Below are 13,810 nucleotides of genomic sequence, written 5' to 3'. Positions count from 1 at the left end.
AGTAAACTAAACACATCGCACCGTACTCAATTGCCCGTCCAAACCCACCCTTAGTCATCTATTAACAGTGGTGAGATATACTTATCGCATAAAAAAATAAGTATAATCATGTCCCTTTCAATCACAATCAAATAGGAAAATATTAAAATCCAAACTTGCCATAAAGGTGGTATTGTCTCCTAACTCTACACAGAGCCTACAATGTGGGTAGGTATAGTCTCTTGCCCTAAACACAAAGACTAACATCATAAACTTCAAATCTAACTAACTATCATCAACTTCCACGAGAACATGCCAATCCTCCAAATTCTTCGACCAAGTTCCTACTCTAACCAATGATTGAAGCTACCACCAATTCAGTTCTTAGTAACATTTAAGGAGTCACCCACCTTCCCAATAACTTCCTTCTTTGCATTGATGCAGCTCATCGATAGTTTCATCAATCTCAATCCATCATCATTACATAGAAAACTCAGGTTATGTTTCAATAGTTTTATCTCTTTGTGAGTTTCTCATCCGATTTATTACCTCGTGATCTTAGATTTAGATGCTTTTTAACCGTCTTTCTCTTTCTATTTTTTTGAATCGTTATATCCAAGATGATCTTTCGTCTTTGACTTCAAAAGCTTTTAAAATAGTGGGCTTATAAAATATTTTAATTGAGTACTTTAAGTGTGAATATCGTACCAATTAAGTTCTTTCCTCATCCAATTTAGGTGTTAAATGCTAGCTCACATCTGATGTAGAATATATTTAAAACACATTGATCAAAATTCAAACACATATGTAAATATTGTATGAACAGATTGAATATGATGTATTAAAAAACAAAAGAAAAAAATTAATCAGATTTTTAACTTTTAACTTTGTGTATTATTCTATTTTTACGACATCATATCCAAACTATTATAGGTACGCACAACTTTAAAACTTTATATTGCATTCTAAATATGCTCCGCGTTATGTTCAAAAGGCTTAACTCACAAATTTGTACCTAAATTATGCTCATTTTCTCATATTGGTATCTAAGTTTTTTTTATCAGAAGTGGTACCTAAATTATTTTTTTTCTCAAGTTGGTACCTCGATTAGTTAAACAGATAGTCAAACCTTAAGCCTATTTAAAATAAAGGCTTAACCCATAAATTGGTACTTAAACAATGTCATTTTCCTCCATTTTGGTACCTAATTTTTTTTCTTCAAAAATTGATACATCTATTGTTAGTCAAATTGTTAAGTCTGGTTTTTTTAAAAAAAACTAATTAAAATTTTCTATCTAGCAAAAAAGATAAAATATTATTTTCTTTGTATATATATTTAAAAGTTATTAAAAATCATAAAATAAATAAAAAGGAAATTTTAAAAATCAAGACAATTAATTCAACTAGTTCAACCAGTTTTTTAGCTCGATTCAATTGATTTGTATTGGTTTACGAGTCAACCAATGCCCCCTATCTTTGGATCTATTCTCGGTCCAACCGATTAATTTGGTCTAGTTCTAAAAACACAGATTTTAATCAATGAAAGAACTTTGTTGATCCCATCAGGTCGAGCAAGTAGGCGATAAAATTTTAAAACAAAATTAATCGCTTTCGATCTCTAGTAAGCCAATTTCGAACATTGTTGGCATGGCCATACATTTAAAGGAATAAGAAAGAAAAAATAGAAAGAAAAAAAAGAGATAAATAATGTAAAATAAAATAAAAGAATTAATTTTTTTAAAAGGATATATGACATGATAATTTATTATTAGTTGTAATTCTTTTAACGGATATAATGTGTTAGCGTAAAATGGGCAACGAAAGAATAGTTTAGGTATCACTTATGACAAAAAAAAAAGTTTAAGTACCAACTTGAAAAAAATACTTAAGTATTAATTGTGGATTAAACCTTTTCATAATAAACTCAAAATGGTTTGATTAATTGATTAACAAAATTACCAATTTAGTTAACAAAGTAATTGATTCAATAATGATACACTTAATTAAAATGCTTTAATTAGGGATTAATTTAAAACCAGTCCATAGCTTATGAGCATTAAGTACAATTAATTCAAATTACTATGAAAATTTTAACTTGTAATTTGATAATAAATTTAAATTTTGTGTAATTATATAAACGAAATATTGATTATAATTAAAATGTACATATAATATTTTGATTTTAATTTAATTATGCATATTTTAATAAATAAATGTATCTATTTTATTTTCATGTTGAATAAATATAATTATTTTAATTTATTTATAAATAATTGAATAAAATCAAAATTTAATGCATAAAATTCAAGAAATCTCATATGCAATTTTTAAATTCTATCACTTCTATGTACAAGAATGTACTTTTTTAGAAAATTCTTAGTGTAATAATATTTCCGGAAACAGTAAAAATAAGTCATTAATTTAATGATTAATATAATAGTATTATTTATTATATTGATTAAAATAGAGATAATATAAATTTTGACAACCGAACTTGGTAATTAGGTTTACTTTGGTATTTGTAGTTTTTTTTATTACCTTGGTACTTGAACTTGGCAACTAAATCCATTTTTATCCCTAAACTTGGATTATGTCAAGATCTAATGACGTGATTAGTGTTACTAGAACAAGCCTGGATCGGTCGGGCAAACCGATCGATATAACAAAGTGAACGAAGGAGTTAAATCCATTGAATCAAAAATTGCTTGGAAATGGTAAAACAACGAAAGCTAGAACAAACATATGCAGTTGAACAGGTTGAATCGGTTTAATAAAATTTTTAAAGATTGTTTCATTTAATTATTTAATATTTAATTATTATTGATCTGGCGATCAAATCAGTCAAAGGGGTTAATTTAGGAACCAATGGTCTAACCGGTTTAACCACCAATCTGATTATTAAAATACTAGACTCGATGTTATAAGATTGTATCAAGTCATCACTTGAAATTTTATATAAACGTTTAAAAGTTCAAGTGATGATGTGGTATAATATCATAGTGTCTCATCAAACTTTTGTGTTTTCAAGTTTAGGGTCCAAAATAGACCTAATTGCAAAGTTTAAGCGCCAAAGTGGATCTAATTACTAAGTTTAGGGACCAATTTTATTTATTTTTTGAATAAAATATCATTATTAATAGTAACCATGAAAAACAATAGAACAAAGACATGGCAAATAGTAAATCACTACAAATTAATACACAAATGTCATGCCTACAAAGTAATCTAAAAAAGAAGGACAAATTGAGAGTAATTGCAACACTGGAATAATTCAGAAACAAACCAAAGATGAAACTTGATCAAAACATTGAAATTTACATTCTAGCCTCGTTATCATCAAATCAACCTGATGATGAATACCGATCAACCAAAAAAAAACTTTAAAAAGCCCCAAGTGACTCGCCGCATAAGTGATGCACAATAGGTCAAGTATCACATTGTCTATCATTCTCCTCGTCATTTTAAATCTATTACCATCACTATGATCTATTATGATATAGCTCATTGAGAACGGTTCCTAATAGATTTGGCGACACCCTTGTATTGGTAAATCTCAAATATATGCCAAAATATGCCCCTAAATTAAAAGTAAAAATAAAACTACCTTTACTTTCAAAGAAAACAAAGTGGGCAAAAAAACCACGAAAAATATAAACAAAATAAAACCATGAAACAGTGGACAGAATGAAACTATAAAACTATGGACAAAACCGCGATAATGTGGATTGAAATTAAAAACAAAATAAACTTACAAAAAAAATGTTGAAGAAACCGCGATCAACAACCAACCTGAAAATCGATGCCACCGTCAATGAAGCAAAAATGTAATTTGAAAAAATTGAGTGGCTAGAATTTTTTTATGAAAAAAATATATTCATCTAATCGAAAATTAATCGAATTAATTCGTCTAATAATTAAATAAAAAATAAAGAATAGATTAAACTAGCAAAAAAAACCAAAAAAAATAATTGTTTAAAAGATTTTTTTTTTGGATATTAACAGAAAATCGTATATTTTCTTTATGTTGTATATTATCTTTGATTCTTTTCAATATATTTCTATTTAATGTTTTACTTACTTTTAATCATTATTAATTTAAATTTAATAAAACAATTAAATTATTTAATTTAATTGGTTAAATTGAAATTTTGAAAGTTTAATAGATTTAACTTATGGGAAACTCTATCTGGGAGCACTCCCTAGAACCCCAGTCGATTTTTTAGGGTTCTAGGGAGCGCTCTTTACAAAGAGCCTTTTGTGAACTCCCGTTAAATGTTAATGGGAAAAGACATATATGAATTTCTAAGGCAATATCAAAATTTTTAAAGATTTATAGAAAATTTTAAACAGTTACCAAAATTTCTAAGGTTATAAAAAAAAATTTAAGGCCTTACCAAAATTTTCGAGAATTTATCAATATTTTTAAAGATTTCCTTAGTTTCCCATACCCAAGCAACTCAACATTTTGACATATCAAAGTTTCTAAGGATTTATCAAAATTTCTAAGGCTTTGCCATAATTTCTAAGGGTTTATCAGTATGTCTAAAGATTTTCTTAGATTCTTAGACTCGATCAACACAATATTTTTGCATACCAAAAACTCTTAAGGATTTCTCAAAATTTTTAAGATTATACCAAATATCTAAAGATTTACCAAAATTTTAAGGTTCTACCAAAATTTCCAATATTTTATCAAAATTTCTAATGTTTTACTAACATGATCATCTCAACATATAAGAATTTACTAAAATTTTAAAGATTTCATTAGTGTCTCAAACTTGATCAGCTCAACATTTTCACATACATTTCTAAGTATTTATAAAAAATTTAAGGTTATATCAAAATATCTAATGATTTGCCAAAATTTTTAAATGCTGGGTTGATTGAGTCTCAAAACACTAGGGTAATCTTTAGAAATATTGGTAGAAATTTTAGCAAAGCATTAAAATTTCTATAAATCCTTAAATATTTTGGTATAAACTAAAAATATGAGTAAATTCTTAAAAATTTTGGTAATTCTTTAAATATTTTGATCTGATCTTAGAAAATTTTAAGTTGATAAAGTCGGAAACAATAAAATATTTAGAAATACCAGTAAACCTTTAAAAATATTGGTATGTATCGATTTTGAAATTTTCAATCCTAAATAATATTTAATTACGATTAAATATATTGTTTTATGTATTGTAATTTCACATCATTTTATTTTAATGGTGTTAAGAAAATAGATGTAAATATATGTCAAAAACCTAATTTAATTATTAATTAAATAAAAAAATTTAAATATGAAATTGAAAATTGAAACAAAATTCAGATAATAAAAAATTATAAAATTTTCTTTCATATTTTCTTTTGCGTTAGATTTTAACGGGAGCTGATGGGAAGCTCTATGTGGGGGCGCTCCTTACAACCCCGATTTTTTTAGGGTAATTACAACAATAGTCACTTTTATTTATCTTAGATTATATTTTAGTCACTTATAAATATTTCGTTTTAGTCACTTACGTTATCGTTTTGTTACGAAGTGGTCACTCTACCGTTAAACCCCGTTACCTCCCTAACAACAGTCCTACATGGCAGTCCAAATGTGTTTTAAATGCCAACTTGGATGTTTTATATGGTAGTCCAAATTAAATTTATTTAATTAAAAACTTATTTTCATCCCAACAACTGGACATCCAAGTTGACATTTAAAACCCATTTGGACTACCACGTAGGACTACTGCTAGGGAGGTAACAGAGCTTAACAGTAGAGTGACCATTTCGTAACAAAACAATAACATAAGTGACTAAAACATAACATTTCAAACATAAGTGACTAAAATATAATATGAGTCAAACAAAAGTGACTACTTTTGTAGTTTACCCTTTTTTTAACATGTTTAAAAGGTCAGATTGTAAAAGGCTTGTATTGTCAAGGGACTTTTAATGTAATTTACCTAGAAAAACATTAAAAAGAACAACATGATGCAAATAGAGATAAGAGATGACGTGTCCTTACTTATGGCGTAGGCATATGACACTTGTCTATTTTAGTTACCTTTTAATAGTCTGGTAGTTGGGGTGTCTGCGGGTATTTTCATTATATTTTTGTAGGAAAAAGAAGTCCAAATCTTTGTAAGTTCTCCCCCTTCTTGAATGGCAGCTTATCGACGATGGGTTTCAGTTCTCTGTTGCCTCTCCTTGCTGGGTTCATTTGCTTCAGCTTCCACAATTAGCCTTCCATCTGATTCTCGTAAAGTCTCCTTGACTTTGTATTACGAATCCCTTTGCCCATACAGTGCCAATTTCATTGTCAATTACCTGCCCAAGCTCTTCAATGAGGATCTCATCTCCATCGTCGATCTCCGCCTCGTTCCTTGGGGAAACGCTAAGCTCAAAGGCAACGGCACCTTTGATTGCCAGGTCTTTCTTATTGTGTTCCACTCTGTTTCAATTTAAACAAGCTTTTTTTAAATAAAAAAATTTTCAGTTGGGATTTTATTCAATTATTGAAAAGACAATGATATATTTGTTTATTTTTTGTTGCAGCATGGCCCTACTGAATGCTTGTTGAACACTGTGGAAGCTTGTGCAATTGATGCCTGGCCTAAACTGGTAGATTTTTCATATTTTCTCCATGTTTTAGTAGTTGATTTTGTCTCTAAGTTTAAAACTCTTTTCGGGTTGATTACAGATACATCCCAAACTATCATGTAAATTTTAAATTAGTCCCGAACTTTGAACTCCAAAATGTTGTAATTGAGTCCTTATATGAGTATGTATCGATAAGGTGTCAGCCTAGCCACATAGGTTAAATGTTAGCTCGGATTAACAAAAGAAATAGATATGTTTAAAATTTGATCCCTGTGTTTTAGAAATGCCCATATTAGAATTGAGGTGATATTTAATGTCGAAGGATCTGTATTTAAACTCTTTTGAAGTTTAGGACCAATTTAAAACTTGAGCCATAGTTTAAGGACGTCTAGTGCAATTATTTTTTTATAACAGAACATATGATGACTGGTATCTATGTTCCAACCTTATAAATATACAACATGGGTTATGTTAACTTCAAGCTTTTACGATGCAGAATGACCATTTCCCATTTATCTATTGCGTTGAGAATTTGGAATTGGAGCGCAAGCCCCTTGAATGGGAATCGTGCTTTAAGAAATTGGGATTGGAATCAAAGCCTGTTAATGATTGTTATAACAGTGGACTGGGGCAAAAAGTTAGTACCCTCTGCGCTACTATTTGACTATGTTCATTCATGTGATACAATATGGATTATATTTGTTAGTCTTCTCCATAGAATGTTCTATCTAGAATATGTTTATTTTCACTTTTGTTTTTACTAAACAATTGAATATCCTGGTGCATAAATTAGTACATTTTCGAACAACCTGAGATGTTTGCACTTAGTATCTCTTAAAGAAGTTTAATATGTAACCTCAACTTTGACTTGTAATCTTATGATACACTTGATTTGAGATTTATGGTGCACGAGGAAAGTGCTTCATCATGATCTCTGTACCCTTAATAATAGACATCCTCTATTCTTTTGTTCTCCAAATGATTTTAGCGAAGGGTATATGACATGTTGTCGTGTTTAGTAGCCCTTAAAAAAGTTTAACTCGTAACCACAACTTTGACTAGTAATTTTATGATACTCTTGATTTGAGATTTGTGGTGCACGAGGAAAGTGTTTCATCATGATATCAGTAGTTCAGTACCATTAATAATATACATCTTCAGTTCTTTTATTCTCCAAGACTTCAACTGGTTCTAGCGTAGGGGATATAACATGCTGGTATGGTATTTCCTACTTTGATTTGGAGCACCTGAAAAGAAACTTTTATGTAAAGAAAAGTGTTTCTACTTTAGCGATTCCTTTGTCAACTCTGCTAAAGTGCTGATTGTTATGTAATTTTGTGAAATCACTATTGGAACTGAAAAATCAGAAAGCCATAAATGGAGCTTCACTTGCTCGACTGAGTGAGAGTAGAATGAGAAAAAAGAAGAAGAAGAAGAAGCAGCACTGCTCGGCTTTATAATTATTTTCATCACTTATAAATTGCTTTAATTTATTAACTCTTGGATTATGGCTTTTATCACTGTGAATAGGGTAAGTATATAACTTCACAAGCACCTGTTATTTGTTGTGCACAAAACAATCACTGATAGAACTGGACATTCAGTGTTGTGTTCTTAGAAGATCATTCTAAGTTTTGGAGATTTACGTGCCTGTCAGCTTTTGTGATTTTTGTTGTTTAGTTATCCTTCATTGTTATTTGAAATACTGTCCTTGCATAGGTTGTTTATATTCCTTAGGGACAATAGATTATGATTTTAGGTCATTATGTCATTTTGATCCTTTCCTGCATGCTTAATTGAGTGGCTTAATAAGGAATTGCTATCTTTATGCAGCTTGATCTACAATATGCAGCCGAAACAAGTGCCCTTGAACCACCTCATACATATGTACCTTGGGTTGTTGTGGATGGGCAACCACTTTACGAGGTTTGTTTCCTTGACTATCAAATTGATTGATTATCCTAATTACTTGTTCATTACTCAAATGTGTGATTTTGATGAACATCGTTATTGATGGTTTTCATGATAAAAAGGATGTTACATCTGTGATCACATTACAGGACTATGAAAACTATATAAGCTATGTGTGCAAGGCTTATAAAGGTGCCAATATGCCCAAGGCTTGTAGTGGACTGACCTTCAATCAAATCTACAATAGAAAAACTATCCATCCAGTTTGCTATAAGGAGATACCACCATCAACATTGTCATCAAGAACAATATCAACTGTTATGTCATGGATACAGAAGATAGTAACTTCTATGTAATTGTTTCAGTTTTAAGGATGCATTTCAAACCTTGTTAATATAATTATATATCTATGTATTGACGGTTAACTGTTAAGCACTATGCTGAAGTTTATGCAAGTTGTGCTCAACTGCTTTTGCTAGTGTTTGAATCAGAATGTGGGCTTCGATAAATTGCATATATAATGAAAAATCTTATGAAAATTATGTTTGTTCTGCTGATGGAAGATAAATTTCAAAGGTCAAGCTGCTTCTCATCACTGGTAGGCATTATATGTATTTTCTTTTCAGTTTTTTATGAAGAGAAGTCCATGGTAAAATAATTTGCTTAGGTGAATTTCTGGGATCAGGATGTTGGAGTTATTCGCCGAATATTTGCATGGGTGGCAATAGACAAGGGATGGTTACATTCAAATACAGGTTAAAATAAGTAACATCTTTGTCTGATACACATATATATAGAGTGAGAGAGATCAAAATACAAAGCATATGAGGAGCATAACATAGGGAAAGTCACTTGGTCCAAGCATCCACAAACTCCACTTGACCTGCCATTAACTTATTCATCATATGTGATTGAGGTCTCCGAGTCATTGCTGACAAAAAGCTGAGGGACGTGAGCAATCTTAGGCCACTCTTCGCCAGTTTGTTTCATGCATCTTTTGCCTAATTTTGGACACCCTGTGATGCCCACTTGTTTGAGTGCAGCAAGCTGTTGCATCCCTTGGGGTAGAGACAACAGCTTCGGGCAATCTATAATCCCGAGCGTTTGAAGCGACATGAGATATCGGAACCACCTTGGTAATGTTGAGAGATTCTCTAACCCGATGATGTACAACTGCTGCAGAGTCTTGGCGGATCCTAGAAGGATCCATTGCGGAAGTGACACCACTTTCGGCAATCCTCGAATAAACAATTTCCGAAGGCTGCCAGCTTGTTCCCCTCCGAGTTCCAGCCCCATACAGAGATCTAGCTTCTCACAATCACTGATGACCAAAATCTGTAAAGCAGTCAGGTATTTCAAACCTGGCGGCAATGAAATCAAGTTTTTGCATTCATCAATGACCAATATCCGAAGGGCTGTTAGTCTTTGCATGTCTTCAAACAAATATTTTAAGTTCCCACATGCATAAAATCTCAAAAACCTAAGAGAACTTAGGCACCCTATTCCACTCTCTTGTAAACTCGCCTGTTTTGTAGTTATACATAGTGTTCTAAGGCTAATCAGGTACCTTATATCTTTGGGCAATGCTTCGATTCCCCTGCATCCGCCAAGAAGAAGTGTTTGCAAGCTCTGCAAATTGCAAATGGAATTTGGAAGCCTTTCTATGTTGCCATTGCCATATATGCTCAAATATCTCAAGTGCTTTAAATAACCTATGCTGTTCGGCAATTGCTCGAAACTGCTGTCGACCAAATGCAGCACCCTCAGATGTTTGGACCTTGAAATGTAATCTGCAATAAGGGATTCGCCACTGGCCTTCTGTTCTTCATTTGACGAGATAATCAGTGACCGTAGATGGTCCAAGTTATTTGGCAACGTGGAAGCACCTTGCCCTGACGCCTCTAACCACAAATGTCGAACATGTCTGGTCGAACAATGGTTGAATGAATTCACCTCATTTTGTACCACCGATAATGCAAGATCATGTACTAGATCATGCATCTTGAAGGTGGAATAAAAGACCCCTTCTTCAACTTGTTGGAAGAACGATCTTGACCATAACTCATGTATGTACCGGTTCCCAATATCTTCCGGCTCTTCATTTTCGTTGGAATATTGCAGAAACCCATTCCCCGTCCACAACAAGGTCAACTGCAAGCTATTGAATTCGAAGTCTTTCGGAAAAACCGAACAGAAAGCAAAACATTGCTTTAAATGCCAAGGCAAATGATCATAACTTAGTTTCAGAGCAGGCAAAATATCATTTTCCTTCTGTTCTAGCTTCCATATCTCACTATCTCTTACAAGCTCCCAATCATATTCCACCCTAGTTGAACAAAGCAAACTACCTAATGTCTTCACAGCCAAAGCAACCCCTTTGCATTTTCTGACAATTCCTTCCCCAATTCTTACAAGATTCTTGTGTTGCACCTCTTCACCTTCTTTGAAAGCAAGCCTAAGAAACAAAGACAATGAATTCTCATAAGAGAGATGCTCTAAATCATACTGTGGAACTGTGCTTGTGATTGCAGCCACTTTGTGGGTACGAGTGGTGCAGATTATTTTGCACCCTTGGCCTCCGGTGGCTAACAAATCCTTTAGCTCGATCCATTTTCTCTTGTCCTCGTTCCATACATCATCCAACACGATCAAAAACCTTTTACCTTTCAAACCGTCTCGTAAAACCTTATGCAATTCCTCCTTGTTCATGTCCTTGCACATCGTAGTACCAGTTGCGGATTTAATGATCTTTATCATCAGTTGCTTGACATCAAAATCCTCTGTAACACATACCCAAATTCTCAACCAGAAATGAGTTTTCACTCTTTCATCATTAAACACTAGTTGAGCTAGAGCAGTTTTTCCGATACCGCCGATTCCAACTATGGCAAGGACGGGGATATCGTCCCCTTTGCCATCGCCATCAGTTGGATCCATTAAGAACGCCACCATGTTTTCTTTATCTTCATCGCGACCGATCACATCGGACGTCTTCACGAACGAGTAGGTTTCCCTCTGGCCATGGATGATGTTCTTAACACGATGATGTCTCTCGAGGAGATGAAACCTGGATTTATTGCTTTCGATCTCGTCCAACATGTCCTTCACCTTTTTGATCTTTCGTCCCATACGAAGACGAAAGGCCAACGAGTTCGAGCAGGACAAGAAACGGCTTACCTTTCTCCTACTGCTCCCACGTTCCATGACTTGCCGCCTCAGTGCTTCGATCTCAAACTCGTCCAACAAGTCTTCTACTCGGTAACACCCGTCTTTGAACTTCTGTAGCCAAAGGGTTATCTCCCTGTTATGGTTCTGCTGCTCTTCCGCATCCACCAGCACGGCTTTGATAGCCATTAACACGTCCCTGAGCTTTTCGAATTCATCTTGGACGTCCCAAAAACAGCCAATTTGTTGGAAAGCAGCACTGCTCAGTTTCGCCAATACATTCGCTGCTACTTCAGCTGCAAAAGCCTCGGCCATGGTTGAGTTGATGGAAAAACAAAGGAAGGTTATAGCAAATAGCTCTCACTGAAATCCAAAGCTTGATTGTTTGGTCTACAACGTCTGCTAATGCGTTTACAGCAAAATCCTCTGCCTTAAGTAGACCTATGCATGTTGTAGTTTTTCCTGTGCCCCACAAAGAGAATCACATGGCATCCATCATTATAATACTAAAAATAGGTTAATATAGATTTTGGTATTTGACTTTCTTCAATATTAAATTTGGCAGCCATGCCAAAGGGGCCCAATGAGAATATGTTAACATGTATGTTCTAGTAAAAAAAAGGTTTAATTCACTATTTAGCCCTTGAAGTGTATTTATTTTCTCATTTGGTAACTAAATATTTTTTTTGACTTGAAAACATTTATTAAAATTAAATAAAATAATAAAAATAAAAATTATATATATTTTATTTCTCTCTCTCCCCCTCTCTCCTCTTCGTCTTCAAAAATCAAATGCTCTGTTTTCTCTTATCTGCAATTTTGCATATTAAATGCTATGCCATAATCATTGAAGATATATAATATGTTGATTAAACAGAAACCATGCTTATTTTAGTTGAGTTCTGATATCATTATCCACAAATTCTTCCCATATCTCAGAGCTGCAACTATATGATTCACACCAGTAAGGACTTCAACTATCTCATCATAACTGTAGCTTCTTTGGTTCCCTAAGAATAATTTGGGTTTATATTTATTGTAAGCAACTGCAAAGGCAACATTTTGAATTGAAACTGCAGCACTAACAGGATTTAGTTGAGCATAGGGATGAAACAGAGGCAAGGTCCAATCTGGTCATCCCTTATTCTCACCATAAAGCATCTCCCGTAAATGCTATCAAAGCTGAAGTTTTTGCTTGGGGTTTGTCAAGTATCAAAACCATAGAATCTTTTAAAAGTAAATATTTTCATTCATGTCTATTTACACGAGAATATTTGAAATCCTAAACATTGGTAAGTTTTTCTTTAGGGGGCTTTGTTATCAAGGGCTGATGCATTCAAGCTCCATTTGCAAGAGAAAGGTGCTGGTTGTTGGATCGAAATTGAAGAACATTGAAGAAGATGAAGAAGAAAACATTTTTATAATATAACCTTTTTTTTTTAAAGGCAAAATATAACCACGTGTGACTTTTTAATTGGTGAAATTCTTTTTCTAACGTCCCTTAAAGTATAGATTAAAAACTATAACAAATAAATACCTTAGGTACCAAATTGAGTAAAAACAAGTTTAGGTATCAAAATGAGAAAATATGTATATTTTAAGGGTCAAATTATGAATTAAGCCTAAAAGATATAGATACTTAAGTGGGCAAAATATCCAGTTACCAAATTAAATATTGAAGTCGAACTCAGGTGCTCAATTGGAAAAAAACCTCAAGTATCAATTTGAATATTAACACCAAATTCAAGTACCAAACAATATATTAACCCTATTAAATATGATAAGTGCAAAGGAAATAAAAATTATTTATTCAAGATCTAGCCCTTGAACTATATCAATTTTTTATTTTGGTATTTAATTTTTATCATGTTTTAGTATTAGAGGAAATTTATAGAAATAAAAAATCCCAAATAATATAAATCCACTTTTGTTTGCACATGATATTTTTGAACGATAAAAAAATTGGGTTTCCCAATTCCCGAAATTTCCATATTAAAAAAAGGTAAAATTTTTAAAATAAAAAATTATGAAACATAAACACTCTTCAAATTTCAAAATAAAAAATAAAATGATATTTAAAAAATAAAAATTTCAAAATTCAATATTATCTAAATTGGACAAGACCAATTAGACTAAAATTTGGCTAGGATATTGATCTGGTAAGACATAAAAAATTGAC

At 32.3% G+C, this 13,810-nt stretch overlaps 2 protein-coding genes across 2 annotated transcripts; one reads left to right on the top strand and one right to left on the bottom strand.

Moving 5' to 3' along the window:
* The first annotated feature begins 6,051 nt into the window (after positions 1–6,051).
* LOC105789025 (gamma-interferon-responsive lysosomal thiol protein) lies at positions 6,052–9,005 on the top strand. Its single transcript, XM_012616222.2, has 5 exons — positions 6,052–6,384; positions 6,511–6,576; positions 7,052–7,192; positions 8,389–8,481; positions 8,616–9,005. Exons 1-5 carry the CDS (start codon positions 6,118–6,120, stop codon positions 8,820–8,822), a joined length of 774 nt encoding a protein of 257 aa, XP_012471676.1. The 5' UTR covers positions 6,052–6,117; the 3' UTR covers positions 8,823–9,005.
* A 355-nt stretch (positions 9,006–9,360) lies between these two features.
* On the bottom strand, positions 9,361–11,946 carry LOC105789024 (putative disease resistance protein RGA1). Its single transcript, XM_012616221.2, has one exon. It carries the CDS (start codon positions 11,944–11,946, stop codon positions 9,361–9,363), a length of 2,586 nt encoding a protein of 861 aa, XP_012471675.1.
* Positions 11,947–13,810: the final 1,864 nt, after the last annotated feature.

The sequence above is a fragment of the Gossypium raimondii genome, chromosome 2 (assembly GCF_025698545.1).
Source record: "Gossypium raimondii isolate GPD5lz chromosome 2, ASM2569854v1, whole genome shotgun sequence".
NCBI classification, from domain to species: Eukaryota; Viridiplantae; Streptophyta; class Magnoliopsida; order Malvales; family Malvaceae; genus Gossypium; species Gossypium raimondii.
Note: the sequence above shows the minus strand (reverse complement) of the source record. Positions and strands in the feature narration are given on the sequence as shown.